The following is an 18,752-nucleotide window of genomic DNA, read 5'->3' on the forward strand; positions in this document are numbered from 1 at the left end:
CACTTCACCTCTGTGCGGAGTTGCGATGCCCCTGTCTTGTGGGCAGAGACCGATGTTCTACTGGCGAAGGACGCGATCAAGCCGGTTCCTCCAGCCGATATGAAGACAGGGTTCTACAGCCCTTACTTCATTGTACCCAAGAAAGGTGGTGGGTTACGGCCAATCTTGGACCTGCGAACCTTGAATCGGGCCCTGCACAAGCTCCCGTTCAAGAAACGCATTTTCAAATGCATCCGTCCCCAAGATTGGTTTGCAGCGATCGACCTGAAGGACGCGTACTTTCATGTCTCACAGACCGTTCCTGCGGTTTGCGTTCGAGGGTCGGGCATATCAGTCCAAAGTCCTGCCCTTCGGGCTGTCCCTGTCGCCCCGTGTCTTCACGAAAGTTGCGGAGGCAGCCATTGTTCCACTCCGAGAACGCAGCATTCGTATTCTCAACTATCTCGACTTACTGGCTGATCCTGGCTCAGTCTCGAGATCAGTTGTGTGAACACAGGGACATGGTGCTCCATCACCTTAGCCTGTTTGGCCTTCGGGTCAACTGGGACAAGAGCAAACTCTCCCCTGCGCAGAGGATCTCTTATCTCGGTATGGAGTTGGACTCGGTCAACCAGACAGCGCGACTCACAGAGGAGCACGTCCGGTCAGTGTTGAACTGCTCGAGTACAATCAAGAGCAGGACTGCGGTCCCACTGAACTTTTTTCAGAGGCTCCTGGGGCATATGGCATCCGCAGCCGCAGTAACACCGCTCGGATTGCTTCATATGAGGCCGCTTCAGCAATGGCTTCATGGCCGAGTCCCGAGATGGGCGTGGCAGAGCAGCACGTACCGGGTGCACATCACCCCGCACTGCCTCCAAACCTTCAGCCCGTGGTCGGACCCTTCGTTTACACGAGCAGGTGTTCCCCTAGAACAAGTGTCCAGGCATGCTGTGGTCTTCACGGATGCCTCTGCCACCGACTGGGGGGCCACGTACAACGGGCATGCAGTTTCAGGTCTGTGGACGGGGCCTCAACTGCATTGGCACATCAATTGCCTCGAGTTGCTCACAGTACGCCTTGCGCTGGGCCGCCTCAAAGGGCTGCTACATGGCAAGCACATATGGACAGCACTGCGACCGTTGCGTACATCAACCGTCAAGGTGGTATACACTCCCGCCGCATGCCGCAACTCGCCCGCCATCTGAGGTCGCTTCGTGCCATTCACATCCCTGGCGTGCTCAATCGTGCAGCCAACGAGCTCTCACGACAGGCTACGATTCCGGGAGAGTGGCGTCTCCATCTCCAGGTGGTCCAGCTGATATGGGACTTCTTCGGAGCCGCTCAGATAGATCTGTTTGCCTCTCCGGACTCGACCCATTGCCAGTTGTTTTATTCCCTGACCGAGGGGACCCTCGGCACGGATGCACTGATCCGACCATCGGTTGATGTAAATCTGTTCAGCTCAGCATTTTCTTCACTATCCAAACGATCCATGTCATGACACAGTTCCTCAACGTCCATCCGCAATGAACTGTTTTTTATCTCATCCATTTTACTCTCCACCAGATCAAACACAAATGATTTTGCTTCTGTCTTTGAGAAAAGCACAAGAATCAGAATGCTACTATGCTGTCATCAATGGAACCGGAATGTAACTGTAGAGATGAGAAAAAAAAAATGTCCAAAACAATGAATTTGTTCCTAAAGACGTTTTTATTCCCTTCTTAAAAGTAAAATGGAATGCATAAAAATAGCAAGAAGTGATAACATAAACATAAGTACAGCAGAGAGGAAAATTAATCAGTGTATTTGCTAATGATATATATATATCACTGATCACAGAGACTAGACATTGTTATACATTTTCAGGAAGTACAAATAGTTTAATCATAGTTGTGTCTGCATATCAAACTGGGACACAAGAAAGCATTTAAGAATGGAAGAAAACGCCACACTGCGTTTGTTTCTGTAAGCACAAACGCTTGATGATCTCCAATGGTGGAATTTTAATCACTGCTTCTTCCAAAGATTCGCAAAAGGTATAAAAAGATTTGGACGATGTCCAAATACAAATTGAGGGAAGCAAAGATATATTCCTCGGGACTCAGGGATAATTTCTTGTTCCCCAGAATCAGCTGTGTGTCCACGGCCAAGAACTGCAATACAATCGGGACATTATTTCATTTATTTTCTTGTATGATACGAGTCGAAATGAAGCATGTTATCTACAGCAGGGATTCCAAAACTCTTTGGACCCTGAGATTTAATATTTAGTTATACAGTAGTTTAGTTTGGTTAGTATTTGACATGTCAAAACACCTCCAGGGCCCAGAAAACACCTCTCTTTTAATCATTTAAATTAATATTTGCATGTTCATAGTTCTCTGATATAATAGTCACGACATGCAGGAAAACAAATCAAATTATTTCATGTTTTTTTATTTTTATTGTACATTTTTATGATTGAATTGATTATTATTAGCTAAAAAAATGGAGCACTCACACAGGTGAAGATCAGCGCACCCAGCGAAGCATAGATGAGTTCCAGAATCCTACTGTACAGGAAGATGCACAGGATCCCAAAGAAGAACAGGACGATGAAGCACACGAACAGCACCCCGTAACAGGAAGTGAAGTCAAACTTGGTCTGTGATTGGACAGGAGATATTTATGAAAATCAGCTTTTGTAAATGACAGCACTAACACTAAAAAAGAAAACTATTTTCGTACATTGTTCTGTACACACACAGGAAAACATTTTAATGTTAATTTTACTTTAGCTAGAATTCAAAGCAACATTTACATTTTTATTTAGTTTAACTTTAAGTACTAATAAATAAAAATGAATAAAAACCATATAGGCATATTTTAAAAAAAGAAAACAAAATTAGTAAAACTTCAGTAATGTGCTAAATTATGTGCTAAAATTATTAACAGAAAATATACAAATAAAAGTGTAATTTAAAAAATAATAACAAAAACTATATTTTACAGTAGTGGCCAAAAGTGATGTCTGGAGGGGAGATTAATAACCCTACAATTTTGATTAAACCATCAAAATATGAGGACAATATTTTATATATTTTAAATATGAGGGAAGAGCAAAACACTTAACTTGATTAAGGTATTAATCGGACAAAATTATTTGAAAAATATGAAAGTGTCCGGTTATTGAGATGGCAAGACGAGCGCTGACCTGTAGAGAGAAGACGATCACCGTAAAGCAAACCAGCACCGTAATGCCGACAGCCATCACCACGATTTTGGTATCGTAGAAGCTGGATATCACCCCAACCATGTAGGACATCGCCAGTGTCAGGACAGACTGAAATGCAGGAAATCATTCAGTACAGAGCATGAAAGGAGAATTTTAAATGTTTTCCAGTTGAATCTGTTACATCAAAGATTCACCAAAGAAATGAGGTTCCACGGATGCTTCCGGCGAAAGTCTCCGCAGCAGAGGATGACGAAGTAGGGCACGAGGAAAACTACATAGCCGACCAAGTACGTCCACGTGTTCTTCATCACAAACAGTTTGACGTGAGGTTCAAAAGTGAAGAGGGCCACGAAGCCACAGGTCACTGCCAGCTGCACACTTAAAACAGCGAACACCTGAACACAAGTACACAAATAATACAACGTCAAAATTCATTGTTGGGTTTTAGCGGGTCTCATTGCACAATTACTATAGTTACAGGGATATTTCACCGCTGGAAAGATGAATGTGTATTTAAATTGGGTCATTTATGTAGTAGAAATGTGAAATTATTTTAGAAGTTGGTGCCTTCTAGACTGAGAAAAGCCAGAAAATTTATTTTTGGCTCATGTGGATGAAAGACTACAACTCCCAGAATACACTTGATTCGCTGCCCTACGAGGCCACTCCCAAGCCACGCCTACTGGTTACAGAGGGCAGTATCGGAAGAAATGACACAACTAGGCTACTAGTCGACTCGAAACTGAAAAGACGCCGTTTTATCGTGAGATGACCCCCCTATGGGCGGGTTGAAAACATGCGGAACGAGCTCCTCCTACTGGCTGTAGTCATATATATATATATACATATAAACACACATATTAGAGCCGTCAAATCAATTAATCGCGATTAATCGCATCTAACATAAAAGTTTGTAAATATATATTTAATAAATATACCCAGCACATAATTTAGGATGTAGGAGTAGCGTAAGCTTAGGTGAGAGTAAACGCTTATCGCGGTTCAAACAAATAGGGCTAGGCAACAAACTTAAGCTCCTTCCACATTTCTCTTTAAAAGTTCTCGTTTTAGACTTCTAACTTGTGAGCGGTGTTTTGTTTTGCTCTGTCCTCTGCACTTCCGCATTCGTCAATACGTCTTGTGTTAGGTCAGAGGTCACTCTTCCCGTTACCGGAAGCCAGTGATTACAGTTTATAAAGTTATAAATATGGATATTATTCTTACAAAAACGGATGGCTTCGCTTCAGAAGGCCGTTATTATTCCCCAGGAGTCGTATGGATTACTTTTTTGATGGATGGATGAGCTTTTTCGGGCTTCAAAATCTCCATTCACTCCCATTAAAAAGCTTGGAAGAGCCAGGATATTATTTAATATAACTCTGATTGTGTTTGGCTGAAAGATGAAAGTCATATACACCCAGGATGGCATGAGGGCGAGTAAATTATGAGATAATTTTCATTTTTGGGTAAACTAACCCTTTAATAATCATAACGTCTCGGTTACCAATGTAACCCTCGTTCCCTGAAGAACGGAACGGAGACTTAGTCGATCGTACCAACTGATGGGATCACGCCAGGGAGCCAGATGTCTTCGATATAGTATACAAATCAAGCCAAATGAGCTTTTGGCAAGTGCAATCCGCAATCCATGCCCCGCCCTGCAGTGCGGGTATAACAGGGAAGTGGATGCACCCACCATTTATTTTTTTGGCTGAGGAGCCGAGCGGAACCCGGTCAGCGGTGGTCCAGTAATAGTGGGGACTAAGTCTCCGTTCCCTCCTTCAGGGAACGAGGATTACATTGGTAACCGAGACGTTCCCTTTCAGTTGGGTAACGTTCGACGTAGTTGATCGTACCGACTGATGGGATCCTCTAACACGCCACTATTACTGCCACCTTCCAGTGCCGAGATAGGATAGGGCTGAAACCCGGGAAGTTACTGCTGTTCTACTGCTGGGGGGGGGGGGGGGGGGGGGTATTGTGAGAATACACATATGGCCTGGGCGAATACAGGCAGGACAACATATGGACAAGAATAGTTCCGGCTAACGGGGGAACCATGAGCGGCAACAGAATTTTTAACTCCACTGTCCGCAGGGGCTCAAAGGGAGGTCTCTGAAGTGCTGTTAACACCAGAGAAAGGTCCCAAGAGGGTATGGAAGAGATGCAAGGAGGGTTCAACCTCATTACTCCCTTAAGAAACCTGACGATCAGATCGTGCTTCCCCAGGGATTTCTCACCAACTGCATCGTGATGTGCGGCAATAGAGGCAACATACACTTTGAGGGAGGAGGGAGACAGCCCTTGCTCCAACCAATGAACAGGTTCCACCTCGATGTATAAGTCAGTCTCGTGGAGGGGACTCTAGCAGAGGTGATAGTGTCTACGACAGCTTGTGGTAGACCCCTCAGAACCTCCACTTCCCGTCCAGGGACCAGACCTGGAGTCTATCTACAGTGATTGAGCAGACCTGGAATATGAATGGCATGAAGGGACCTCAGATGCTTCTGACTCCACCAAAGGAGGAGACGGGCGAGTTGTGTCAGATGACGTGAACGTGCACCGCCTTGCTTGTTGATGTACGACACGGTCGTGGTATTGTCCGATCTGACCAGTACATGCTTGCTGAGCAGCTGCGTTTTGAGGCGTCTCAAAGCAAGTAGTAACGCTAACAACTCGAAGCAATTGATATGCCAATGCAGCTGAGGACCTGTCCAGCGTCCTGCTACTGCATACCCGTCGTGCGTGGCCTCCCAACCTGTCTTGGAGGCATCTGTGAACACCACCGCATGCCTGGACGCTTATATCATGGACACACCGGACCGGAGAAACACAGCGTCTGACCAAGGTTGGAAGGTTTTCCGGCAAGTTCGAGAAATCACAACCGGGAACCTGCCGTCTTTCCACGCCCTCCATGGGACCCGGCCAAGAAGCCAATGCTGAAGTGGTCTCATATGTAACAACCCCAGCGGCGTGACTGCCGCTGCGGAAGCCATATGCCCCAGGAGCCTCTGAAAGTATTTCAGTGGAACCACCATCCTGCTCTTGAACATATCCAAGCAGTTCAGCATCGACTGGGCACGATCCTCCGTTAGATGTGCCGTCTGTTTGAACGAGTCCAACTCCATACAGAGAAAAGAGATGCTCTGCCCGGGGGTGAGCTTGCTCTTTTCCCAGTTGACCTGAAGACCCAATAGACTGATATGCTGGAGCAGCAAGTCTCTGTGTTCGCACAACTGTTCCCAGCCCTTGCTGACTGAGCAAGGAGCCAGTATCAGCCAGTCATCGAGGTAGTTGAGGACACGAACGCCCTGTTCTCTCAAGGGAGAAATGGCCACCTCCGCGAGCTTCGTAAAGACGCGGGGGGACAGAGACAGTCCAAAGGGTAGGACTTTGTACTGATACGCCCGACCCTCGAACACGAACCTCAGGAATGGCCTGCGTCGCGGCAGGATGGAGACGTGAAAGTACGCGTCCTTCAGGTCTACCGCTGCAAACCAATCTCCTGGACGGACACATCTGCAAATGTCCCTGAGTACTATCATCTTGAACGGGAGCTTGTAAAGGGCCCGATTCAAGATGTGTAGGTTCTTTGGCACAATGAAGTAAGGGCTGTAAAACCCTCGCTTCATGTCGGCTACAGACACCGGTTCTATTGCATCCTTCGCCAGTAGGACAGCAATTTCCACACGCAAGATTGGGGCAGACCTGCTCTTCACAACCGTAGCCGTGTGCAATGGTGCTCAGGAGCCAGCTGGACGGTCTGCAGAGGTCTTTCCAGGCTTGCAGAAACCATTCCGGGGGGCTTGTGGCACCACTGACGTACCAGGAGGAGGGCAGCGAAGTGGAGGGCAGGGACCCAACCCGGAGGGCCCTAAGATGGTACGTATCACACAAACCTGCCTCCACTGGGTGGCATTGAGTACGGGAGGAGACAAACCTGGGTCCTTGATCCGTACTCGTCTGCCAACTGGCGACACAAGAGGGGATTGAGGCAGGCCAGACTGATCTGGGGTGTCTGATAATCTGAACCTCTTGAATCCCAGGGTTGAGAATTTCTGTCCCTTTGGCGATTCGGAAACCACTGTACTCCGGCTGATCTCCGCCAGATCTGACAAAGGCTGGGCAGCCTGTCTACGGCTAGCTCTATGCTGAGGCCCGAGCTGTGGCGGGGGCCTAACAGGCTGAGCTGCCTTAGGGGGGCGCCCTCGGCGACGTGCTGGTGGAGTGACTGCTAGCGGCGACGGGGTGAGAGGCTCAGCAGGCCATCGCGGCAGGGTGTGTCGGGCTTTCTCCACCTGCGACTAAGCTACAGAAGGCTGTTGGGCACCACCCACTGTAGCGTCGCCAAACAACCCCGTCTGGGAAATTGGGGAGTCCAGGATCCGAACCTTGTCCGCATCCTCCATATCAACCAGACCGACCACGTCCTGGAGTATTTTAGCCTGAAAAAGCTGTAACAAGGCCAAGGCGTGCATAGAGGCAGCGGCTTGCCCACAGGCTCCATAAGCCGCGTCTGACAAAGCAGACAATGACTCCAGAGCCTGTGAGGGGAAACTTGGTTCTCCAGAGCCGGATGTAGCGGTCGCCGGACACAGGTGTGCCAGAACAGACCGCTCCACCGGAGGGATCGCCGTATAACCACTCGTTGCGCCGCACTCAAGGGTAGCGAGGGGGGAGGAGCCATCCTGGTCACTTAAGGCAGTAAAGGGTGCCTTCCATGACCTGGTTAGCTCCCCATGCATCTCGGGAAAGAAAGGTACTGGAGCAGTGGGCAGAGCCCGACCCGCTCCAAGAAACCAAGGAGGATTCCACTCGAGCCCGACAGCCTCGGCGGCCCGTTTCAGCATAGCTGATGACTGTGGATCTGACTCAGGCCATGGTGAACAACCCAGGGGGGACAGCACGGGGGTATCGTCCCCGACAGTATACAGCTCGCCCTCAAATGTAGTGGTCGGCATTCTATCCCCCTGGTGAATTTTCAATGGAATGTCTAATTCACCCATTACAGATGAATCAGTGCGCTCAACACTACAATCCAAAGGTATCGATGTGAAGGAGTTGTGATGAGTCCACGGGGAATAATCTCCGGGCGGAGCCTCAAACACAACTCTGCGATCACCTGACTCACACCACCCGCGAGGGAGTGGCGCAAAATCAGGGACTCTACATTCGCGAGCGAACAAGAGTCTAGATCTCAACACTGAGATAGGCATATTTTCACACAGAAAACATGCACCATCCACAAAAGCTGCCTCAGCGTGTTGTACGCCCAAACACGCGACACAGAAATTGTGACCATCACAGAGGGCTAGGGAACGACCACATCCAGCAGCGCACAGTTGGAAAGACATCCTTCTTCCGTAGAAGAAAGATGAAAAACTCACCCGTGTTTACTTGGAATAACGCCCTTCACCAGTGCTGGAGCACACAGGGATGTCTGCGGCGACACAGCACTCACTTTCCTCGCCCTTAAACCGACCGTCAGCCAACAAACACAAAGGTTGCTGTGAGAACAGCAGTTAAGAGATTCAGAAGCTCGCGATCACCGCTGCCACACGCTGTAACGTCAGCACTGGGAGAGCTTCCAACAGAAGTGCCGACATACACAGGCTTGTTATTAAAGTACACTTTCAGAGATATCAACATAACAACCGATCGGCTCCGAAGCGAAAAGAATGAATGGTGGGTGCATCCACTTCCCGGTTATACCCGCGCTGCAGTGCGGGGCGTGGATTGCGCACCTGCCAAAGCTCATTTGGCTTGATTTGTATACTATATCGAAGACATCTGGCTCCCTGGCATGATCCCATCAGTCGGTACGATCGACTAAGTCGAACGTTACCCGACTGAAAGGGAACACATGAGAACATGATGCTGTATACAGTATGGTTTCCGTTGAACTTGGATCTTGTTTTGAGTGTGTTGAATCTTTTTATTGGTGCTGTCATGAAGGATTGCTCCGTATCAGTGTTTACCTTTCGAATGAACATCCTTCTGATGACTTTATTATCGAGTCCAAAGCCTCCGAACGGGTCCTTTTCATAGTCTGGAGGTGGGCCGCTTTTCACTGGATCACCCATTGCCACTTGTTTCACAAAACAAAAAGGATAACTAACTTAGTTGAGAGTTTATTAACAAAGAGCATGAATTAATATTCCCATATGTGAGGTTGAATCTCTTACCATACGAAAGTGGTTGTTTGTACGGACCTTTGGCGTAAGGTCCTACTTGAGGATAAGGTTGCTGTGGATATCCAGACCCTCCCTGTCTGTACATGGGATTCCCAAAAGCAGTTGGTGGTGCATACAGGGGTCCAGCATATCCAGTAACAGGGACTCCAGGAACCGCTCCTTGAACAGCGGCATCATAAGAAGGGGGAGGCATCATAAAGCCTGGCGGGGCAGGCTGAACCATGGTGGTGACATGTGGGGGGTTGTCAAAGCGAGTGTATCCATCTTTGTTTTGTGCCATGACTGGATCTCAGTACTGTAAAATAAATAAATAAATAAATATATATACTGTGTGTATATATGTATGTATGTATGTATGTATATATATATATATATATATATATATATATATATATATATATATATAAACAAAATACAATACAAATAAAATAAAATAAAATATATATATATAATTTATATAAAAATAATGTTAATTTTTTTATTTTCCCAGTCTGACCATCAGCACTCCAGTGTTCACTGAATGAAAATCTTGCAGTATCTAGAAAATAATTCACAAACATATACAGCATAACGACTAAATGCATTTACTATAACAAATATACGTTCACTTTTAATGTCTTAATCATTTCTATGCCTTTCCAGGCCTCAAGATCGGCTTTTACTTCCCTTATAACAACGTCAAAAAACAACGTCAAAAAAGTGGTGTACAACTATGAAAAAAAAATGGACATCACTTTTGGCCACTACTGTATATGTCAACGATGCTAAAATAACACTGAGTAGATGTTCATGACAATCTTTTGTTACCAGTTTTGGATTTCGGCACTTTAGTTCAGTCATTTTAAGCCAAAATGGGAGTCAACCTTCAACAAATTGCAAAAGGCTGGTTTAAAGTACTTCTTCCTGCCTCAATGTATTAATGTTCATGGGTAGCCTAAATGGGTTCCATTCAGACCTTAACATTAAGTATTTTACTGTTATGTGTCAACAACATCACATAACTGGCAACATTTGGGTACCAAAATACAGGAGACCTGGGGTGGTTTCAGTTCAACCACATGCGGTTTCATGTCATCTATACATTACACACCCCATCGCCAAATCATAGAAAAATTCAGTTAAGACAGTTGTATTAATCTTAACAATACACAACAAATCAATATACAGAGAAAAACAGATTTCTAAAATAAGGTATAGTCCACAAATCTGTGAGTAGGCTACAGTTTGCAAAACTGAACAGGTGATGTTGTGTAATATTTAGTTACTGTAAGAAACTGTTCCAGTGGGTGGAGTTTACTGGAACTGAATATTACACATCACCTGTGTATAGTGATAGCCTACTCCAGGGGTTTTCAAACTTTTTGTGTGTGTGGACCACTATTTGTAATCAAGAATTTTTGCAGACCGCCTCATAATACACATAATAAAATATGTCTACACATACCTGAATTAATCCGCACCTCTAAATCAGTACGGCTTGTTAAAAGAAAGTTTACTGCTCACAACGGTTGCCACATATTTTATTTATTTATTTATTTACTCAAGCGCCCGAGGGCATAATCAGGTTCATTTGAACAACAGGCTTATTTCCATAGCAATGGAGTATGAAATCTATACAGTAGTAATAAGAACACTTGGATATAACGTTAGTCAACATTTCAAAACCTTTGGCGATTTTAGGGGATTATTAATCTTCAGAGTTTTACAAGTCCTCAAAAAGTAACGTTAGGCTTGAGTTTGTCAAAAAGTAACGTTAGGCTTGAGTTTGTTCACTTAACAGCACATCCGCAAAACATTTCAGAAACGCGGATCAAGAAACTAACTGGAAATTAAAATAATAACAGGCCTTATTCATTCCATTTATAAACATTTCGTTTCATAAACTGCCTATAAACTAAAGGCTATGCGTGTGATGTGATAATGAGAACATATCTGCCTCTGCTACTTTTCTCTTCAGAGAACCTGTTGCTACTCACCGATCCATGTTGTAGTTCTAACGGCACTGAACTTGAACGTCACGGCCGAGCGCCTCTAGCCTATTTTAATAATCACACAATAACTTGACAATTTAATTTAAATTGTATATCAATATCGGCCTACATATTCTTTTTACTTTTTTAATGGGAATTTCCTGGTAAAATGAAGGTAAAAAAATATTATTTTATATTTTATTTAGCCTTTCCACAGACCACCTGCAGTACCCTCACGGACCACTAGTGGGAAAGTCCGCGGACCACAGTTTGGGAATGGCCGGCCTACTCCATTAACTGGAACAGATTTTCACTGGAACTGAATATTACATCCAAATATTGTTATGCAATCAATCAGCATATTGTTGTGTAACTTCACCTATAGGAACAGTATTTCACAATTTTTCACAGGAACTGAATATTACAAACAAACAACTATATTGCGAAAGAACGATTTACAAAACAACGATTGCGAAAGCGTGCACGGATTATGAATTTGTTCACTGTTACCGTTGTAGGCTATACGTAGGTTGTTTTTTTTTTTTTTTCTGTATAGGCCAAGTTCTATTTTGTTAATAAATTTTGCATTCTATTTTGGCTTTCTCGTGTGTCCCTATTTTTGTTGTGTTCCTTTTGAGCCAGGGGGCGAAACGGGTACGGATTGAAAAACCAAAGCAACTGTAGGGGAGACAGGGGACAGTTGCAACACTTTTTGCATTTCTCTCAATTACTCAGAGACTATTTGGACTAGATCAACCAAATCTGTATTAAACTTGCATCTGTCTGCTAATTACCCATACCATTTAAAGATGATTATATATGACATATCGTTCACAGTATTTATTTGAATAGAAGAAGCCAGATGTTGCAACTGACCCCAACCCAGGGGACAGTTGCAACACAACCCAGGGACGGTTGCAACATGTAAAAATACCTTAAATTTCATTAATTAACTTAAGCTTTTTGTCTCAATGAGCATAGAATTCTGAAAATATTAACTGTTTAAGGCCTACTATAATATTATAGTATTATTTATTTCAATAATATTATTGTAGCCTATCATTTATTTATTTAGTCATATTTATCAAATAACAGTTATTGAGTTTTGTTTGTGTATGTGTAGAACATAGGCCTACATAGATTCAGTGTGCAGGTGTTACAGATGCTATTCAATCCCTCCATATTTCAGTGTCAGACAGGAAGAATTGAACAATTTGCAATGCAACAAACTTTTATTAAACATGCAATTTATAACTTGTTGCAACCGTCCCCGACCCTATCAGCCATGACAGAACATAATGTGCACACTGACTTTGACACATATAACCATGTCACTTAGAAGTCAACAAAACAATAATTCAAACTAAGTAAGTTTTGATTAATTCATACAAAATGTCAGGACAGTATGACAAAAATATATCTCATGAAAAGATTTACTTTCATACCTCAAAAACAAGTTCTCTTACGAGAGGTTCTCTCGTATTGCGTAATCAACTTACGCTACGGGTAAAGTCATCTTTTCTCGAGATATGAAGCCAAAAAATTATCCTTAATTTTTATAATCTTGTCAACGCAGTGCAGCAGCACGCAGACCTAGAGCAGGCTACCTAGCGTGCTCATTGGCTGCCCTGCGGCATCTGCAGCAGTCTACCACTGAGCCTGGTGTGACGTCACGCCCAATGAGGGCGCTTGGCGCCCTCACGCGTCACAGCCCGTCAGAAGGTGCGTGGTTTAGCGTATAAAAGGAAGGCTCGGAGGCTGCTCCCCCGATTTTCGTCTCTTCAGCGAAGCTCTCCGCATCGCTGGACTCCGAGAGAAGCCGCCGTCGAAACAAGCGACCAGCAAGCCGGGGATAGAGTCTGAGGAAGCCAGTCGTCTTCGGCGCCTTCAGCCATCCGTGCCTGCTTCGCTATCCGGCGACAGTATCCTTTTTTGCTGTGCTTCACTTGTGTGCTCGCCCTGCGACACACTACTCTAAAAGAGAGCGAGGCGTTTGTTTGAAAATGCCTCGCATTTCCTGTGGCTCTTACTGAGCCCCGCTCAGCGACCGCCATGTGATCTGCGCTCTCTGCCTGGGACGAGACCACGCAGCCCTCGCTCTCTCTTCGGGGGGCTGCAAATTCTGCGAAGAACTGCCGATGTCGACCCTGCGGGCTCGACTCGCCTCGTTCGACGCTCTCGCTGTCTCTCTGCCTGCCTCCATCGGGCCGCACAAGAAGAAGCGCCACTCCCAGAGGCCACCGGAACCCGATGCAGCAGCTGAGTGCTCGCCAGAACCCTTCCCGCGAGCCTCCCTCTCTCCTTCTCCACCCCCTTTTCCGACGCGCAGCTGCCGGCTCTCGCCCGCACTGCCGTCGCCTCAGGGGATGAAGCGGATGAGGCTGCCATCGGTGACAGCTGCTCTCTCCTGGCCTCGGACAGCGAAGAGTGGTCCAGATCTCACCGCTCCACCTCCTCTTCGACACGGGAGTCTAGCCGGTCCCACGTCAATGTCGACGCGGAACTTCTCCGCCTCCTCACTAAGGCGGTCGACCAACTGGGCCTCGAGTGGTCCCCACCGAAGGCGCCCGAGCCTAACAGACTCGACGGGTGTTTTCTGCCTAGCCGCCGCCAATGCCTGCCTCTAGGTCAGCACCCTTCCTGCCTGAGCTCCACACCGAGCTCTCGAAGTCTTGGAGCGCCCCCTTCTCCGCTAGACTCCGCTCTCCGGTCCCCTCGACCCTCTCTTAAGTAGACGGGGCCGCCGAGAAGGGATATACACAAATTCCCCCGGTAGAGGAAGCGGTCGCAGCGCACCTTTGCTCGCCATCCGCCAGATGGCGCTCAAAGTCTGCCCTACCGTCCAAGGCCTGCAGGACCACGTCAGCACTCGTCGGCCGCGCCTTCGCTGCCGCCGACCAGGCTGCTTCCGCCATGCATTCTATGGCTGTTCTCCAGATCCTTCAAGCCGATCTCCTCCGCGAAATGGACGAGAAAGGCTCGGATCAAGCTGTTCTGACGGACCTGCGCAGCGCGATGGACCTCTCGCTTCGCGCTACAAAGTCCGCGGCACAAGCCATCGGGAGATCCATGGCCGCGCTCACCGTCACCGAAAGACATCTTTGGCTGACGCTCGCGGATATGAGTGAATCTGAGTGCTCCGTGTTTCTCAACGCCCCGCTCTCCCCCACCGGTCTCTTTGGCGTTAAGCGGGATTGTGGATCACTTTTCGGAGGTACAGAAGGCATAGCAGGCTATGAATCTCTTCCTGCCCCGCCGCTCGAGCTCAGCTGCAGGCCGATTTCAGAATCAGCCTCCTGCACGCAGCTCGTCACAGCGCTCGTCTCAGCCTCCGTCTTCGCAGTGACGACAGGGCGGCCGTCCTAGATCGCGCTCGACCAGCCGTCACAGACAGCCTCCCCCCCGGGGACCCCGGCTCAAGATAGCGCTGAAGCCCGGGCCCGCAAAGTCCTCCTAGCAGCCGCAGCGAGCCTTCCTTTTATACGCTAAACCACGCCCCTTCTGACAGCCAAGCGCCCTCATTGGGCGTGACGTCACGCCAGGCTCAGTGGTAGGCTGCTGCAGTTGCCGCAGGGCAGCCAATGAGCACGCTAGACAGCCTGCTCTAGGTCTGCGTGCTGCTGCACTGCGTTGACAAGATTATAAAAATTAAGGATAATTTTTTGGCTTCATATCTCGAGAAAAGATGACTTTACCTGTAGCGTAAGCAACTTACGCAATACTCGTTCCCTCTTCTAGAGAGAACAGAGGTTACATTAGGTAACCGATTACGTTTTGTTCAATAAATCCAGCAGCAGATGTTAAATATGTCTACTGTCTTCTTGGTGGGGGGAGGGTCTAACTGTGCATGTGCAGTATGAGTGTCATCACTCTAGCTTGTTTCTGATTGGAGAAAAATGACATGTTGCAACCATCCCCATGTTGCAACTGTCCCCGGTCTCCCCTACGGTTTACAAATCTGAGCACAGCTGAGACTTTTTCTCTGGTATTTTTTCGCATAAGATATTTATTTCCGTCAAGGTCATGCTGCGATGGCAAATGTATTCCCAGGAATGAGTGATGCGCTTTCCGCTTTTAAAATTTTATAAAATAAGTAGCCTAAGATATGGCTTGATTGGTTTAAAAGCATTAGCAAGAATAAAAGCGCGTCATATAATGTAACGCCATGCAGCCAAAGGATGACAGAAAAAAAACGGATGCTGCGTTAATTGCGTTAAATATTTAGGCTACTTACCACTGAGACTTTTCCCATTTCTACCAGTAACGCTTATTCAACTTCCCGCGTCTACTACCTGCTACTACAGTTTTCCCCGGGAGTGTTGACAGGTAGGCTATGCATTCAACAAGACATTTTCACCCATGGCTATACCCAATGTTTAGACCTGTTGTGGTAATTAGATTATGCACCGTTTGCCCATGTTAACAAACAATTTAAAAAAACTTGTAATACATTTTTTTTGTTTGTCTTGATGTAAGTAATCTAATCAACTCAGTAATTTTCATGGTGATATCTAAAGGTTACAATTTTACCCTATTCACGTAAGAAAAATAATGAATAGGCGTATAAATAGGTTTTATTTGGGTCTTTTTCGAAACTTTCCGCTAATGAGATTCTTCGGGGCTTTTTTTTTCCTTACTCAGGACATATTGAGGATACAAAATCAGTTGAGTTTGCTTCTGTTGCAACTTGTTCAACCTTTTTTCATAAAATGACTGGACTGTTACTCACTTCCCTAACGTCATATCTAACGTCATATCTATTAAAAAAAAAAAAAAAAAAAACCTCTGGTAAGACGCCGTAACAGCTAGAGCGTTGAGAAATAATAAGGCTCCCAATATTCTATATATATATATATATATATATATATATATATAAACAAAATACAATACAAATAAAATACATATATCATTTATATAAAAATAATGTTGATTTTTTTATTTTCCCAGCCTGACCATCAACACTCCAGTGTTCACTGAATGAAAATCTTGCAGTATCTAGAAAATAATTCACAAACATACATACAGCATAACGACTAAATATATTTACTATGACAAATGTACATTTACTTTAATGTCTTAATCATTTCTATGCCTTTCCAGGCCTCAAAATCGGCTTTTACTTCCCTTATAAAAACGTCAAAAAACAACGTCAAAAAAAGTGGTGTAAAACTATAAAAATATCTCTGGTAAGACGCCGTAACAGAGCGTTGAAAAATAATAACGCTAATATTACGATCCCAATATTCAATATGAATATACAAATGGTTACAGTAACAAGATAACAATGTAAGAGAACAAAAGAGACAAGTCAGAGTAAAATTGCGCAACATGACTTCTGTTTTCACTTCAGTGATGAAGAGTATCTGAACTTACCTGAAACTGCGCGCTGTAGAGTAGAGTTGGGTTTTCGAACTTAATTAACACACCTAATCAATTAAACTTGAAGCTTCGTCGTAAAAAATCAGTTCTCTTCAGTAGGCTAAACACGAAAAAACCACGACTCTCGTGAACGCGGAGATGGTCCTCACTGCAGAACACGAAATCCAGGGGGAGGTAGTGATGGGTCGTTCGCGAATGAGCCGGATCTAAGAGCCGGCTCTTGTAGGTGAACGACGGGAGCCGGCTCGCATATCTGAAGAGCCGACTCTATTTTTAAAAATATAGCCTATAGAAATTAAATCAGTATGTAGGCTAATAATGAAATAATGAATGATTTTAATTGTATTTAAAATAATTGACTAATTCAAAAACCAACAAAAACATAATTATATAGGCCTAAAGGCGCACACACATTTGTTTCGACTGTCTGATCAGCCTCACATTCTGTTCCTGTCAAACATACACGCGATGTCAACCAATTAAACTGCATGAGGGAGGGCCGAGCTAACTCACACACATACACACATACACACACACACACACACACACACACACTAGAGATGCGGATAAACCGCGGATCGGGCGGATGAAGTGACAAAATTTTTTATATTTTAATTAAATTCGTGCGGGTGGCGGTTGAACCTAAAGCCTAAACGTCTCTTAGATGAGACTGCCTGGATTATTTTGTTATTTTGTTTCGATATTAGTTATATTTTAAAACAGCCAGTCGTAGCCTACCACTCATGGAATAGGCATTTAAAAGAGAGACAGATTATGGTCTGATATGACTCAGAAATGACATCGGGCAATGGCAGCGCAAGATGTTCAGAAGAACGCAAGAGCTAAACTTCTACAAGCTCAATAACATCCACATAAAAAATAAAAAAAGAAGGTAAGAAAAATAGTCAGTCATAACTTTTCCCATTAATTAGATGTGCAAGGCAAGCAGACACGTTTTTGGGTTGTTATGGACAATTAAAAATGTGAATATCACGTTGCACAGTTGTGCGGTGGACTTTCAGCGAGTTAAAACATATATTTTTTAAAGAGCCGTTTGTGAGTCAAACGAGCCGGCTCACGAAAAAGAGCCGGAATGCCCATCACTAGGGGGAGGAGTTGATCCCATCTCCACCCCCTGATCCCTAAACCCAGCCCCAGAGCCATATAGAGATCTCTCTCTATGGCTCTGCCCAGCCCTAAACCTACCAATCTCCACCCCTTAGATCTGGATCTAACTCCGCCCCCTGGATCTCGTGTACTGCAGTGAGGTGCTACTGTGAATGCGCTTCCCGTTAGAGAAGAGTCCAGAGCAGCGCGCCGCCTAGCGGGACACAACTGATGCTGCATCGGTGTGTACATTGTATTTTATATTTTAATATTATACATGGGTATATCTATTTATTTATTTATTTTTATCATCTAAGTGATTTTAATACAAAAAACTCTCTAGATAAAATAAATAATGTTGATTTGTAAGGGTAAAGGATGTTGCACTGATAGTAATTTTACATAGCATCCAGCAGGTGTCAGTGTTAACCACATGTTGCTGCACATTCTTCTGTTTTACTGTGTATTTAGTCCTTCAGTACATGGAAAAGGCATTTGTATTGATATTTTCTGTAATACAGTAGGCCTATGCAGCTTTACGTTATTTGCGTAAGTGGTTGTATCTACAGATTACTGCCTTATGTTATATGAAGGTCTTGATAAATGTAAACTGTTTTCATATAGACAGACAGACAGACATAGATAAGATAGATGGATGAACCAGACCACACAAACTCTACTACATCAAGAAAAGGTTACATGAACAATCTGTTCTACAAAACTAGTTTTTAGGCATCATACTAGAGTCTAAAGAGACTTTTAATGCAGGAAATAACTTCAAAATAAAATAAATGTCTTTACTTATAAAACACAATGTGATTACACATTATCTACCTACTGTTTCTGGTTGCTGTAAATTACTAATAATTATAACAAGAGTTCTAAAATAAATACACAGAAAAT

At 44.9% G+C, this 18,752-nt stretch overlaps 1 protein-coding gene across 1 annotated transcript; it reads right to left on the reverse strand.

Moving 5' to 3' along the window:
• Positions 1–1,676: 1,676 nt before the first annotated feature.
• On the reverse strand, positions 1,677–17,194 carry LOC311275745 (protein lifeguard 1-like). The gene is made up of 7 exons (XM_084384976.1): positions 16,737–17,194; positions 9,385–9,688; positions 9,178–9,287; positions 3,394–3,594; positions 3,179–3,307; positions 2,486–2,629; positions 1,677–2,138 (listed from the first exon to the last, which is right to left on the reverse strand). Exons 2-7 carry the CDS (start codon positions 9,671–9,673, stop codon positions 1,989–1,991), a joined length of 1,023 nt encoding a protein of 340 aa, XP_084241102.1. The 5' UTR covers positions 9,674–9,688; positions 16,737–17,194; the 3' UTR covers positions 1,677–1,988.
• Between the last annotated feature and the right edge of the window lie 1,558 nt (positions 17,195–18,752).

This window comes from Rutilus rutilus (genome assembly GCF_951802725.1).
Source record: "Rutilus rutilus genome assembly, chromosome: 17".
Taxonomy (NCBI): Eukaryota; Metazoa; Chordata; class Actinopteri; order Cypriniformes; family Leuciscidae; genus Rutilus; species Rutilus rutilus.

Coding starts and splice junctions, on each gene's coding strand:
- LOC311275745 (XM_084384976.1), bottom strand. CDS start 9,673: ATGGCACAAAACAAAGATGGATACACTCGCTTTGACAACCCCCCACAT. Junction 2,630..3,178: donor TGATCGTCTTCTCTCTACAG/GTCAGCGCTCGT, acceptor GTCCAATCACAG/ACCAAGTTTGACTTCACTTC. Junction 2,139..2,485: donor GTGCGCTGATCTTCACCTGT/GTGAGTGCTCCA, acceptor ATTGTATTGCAG/TTCTTGGCCGTGGACACACA.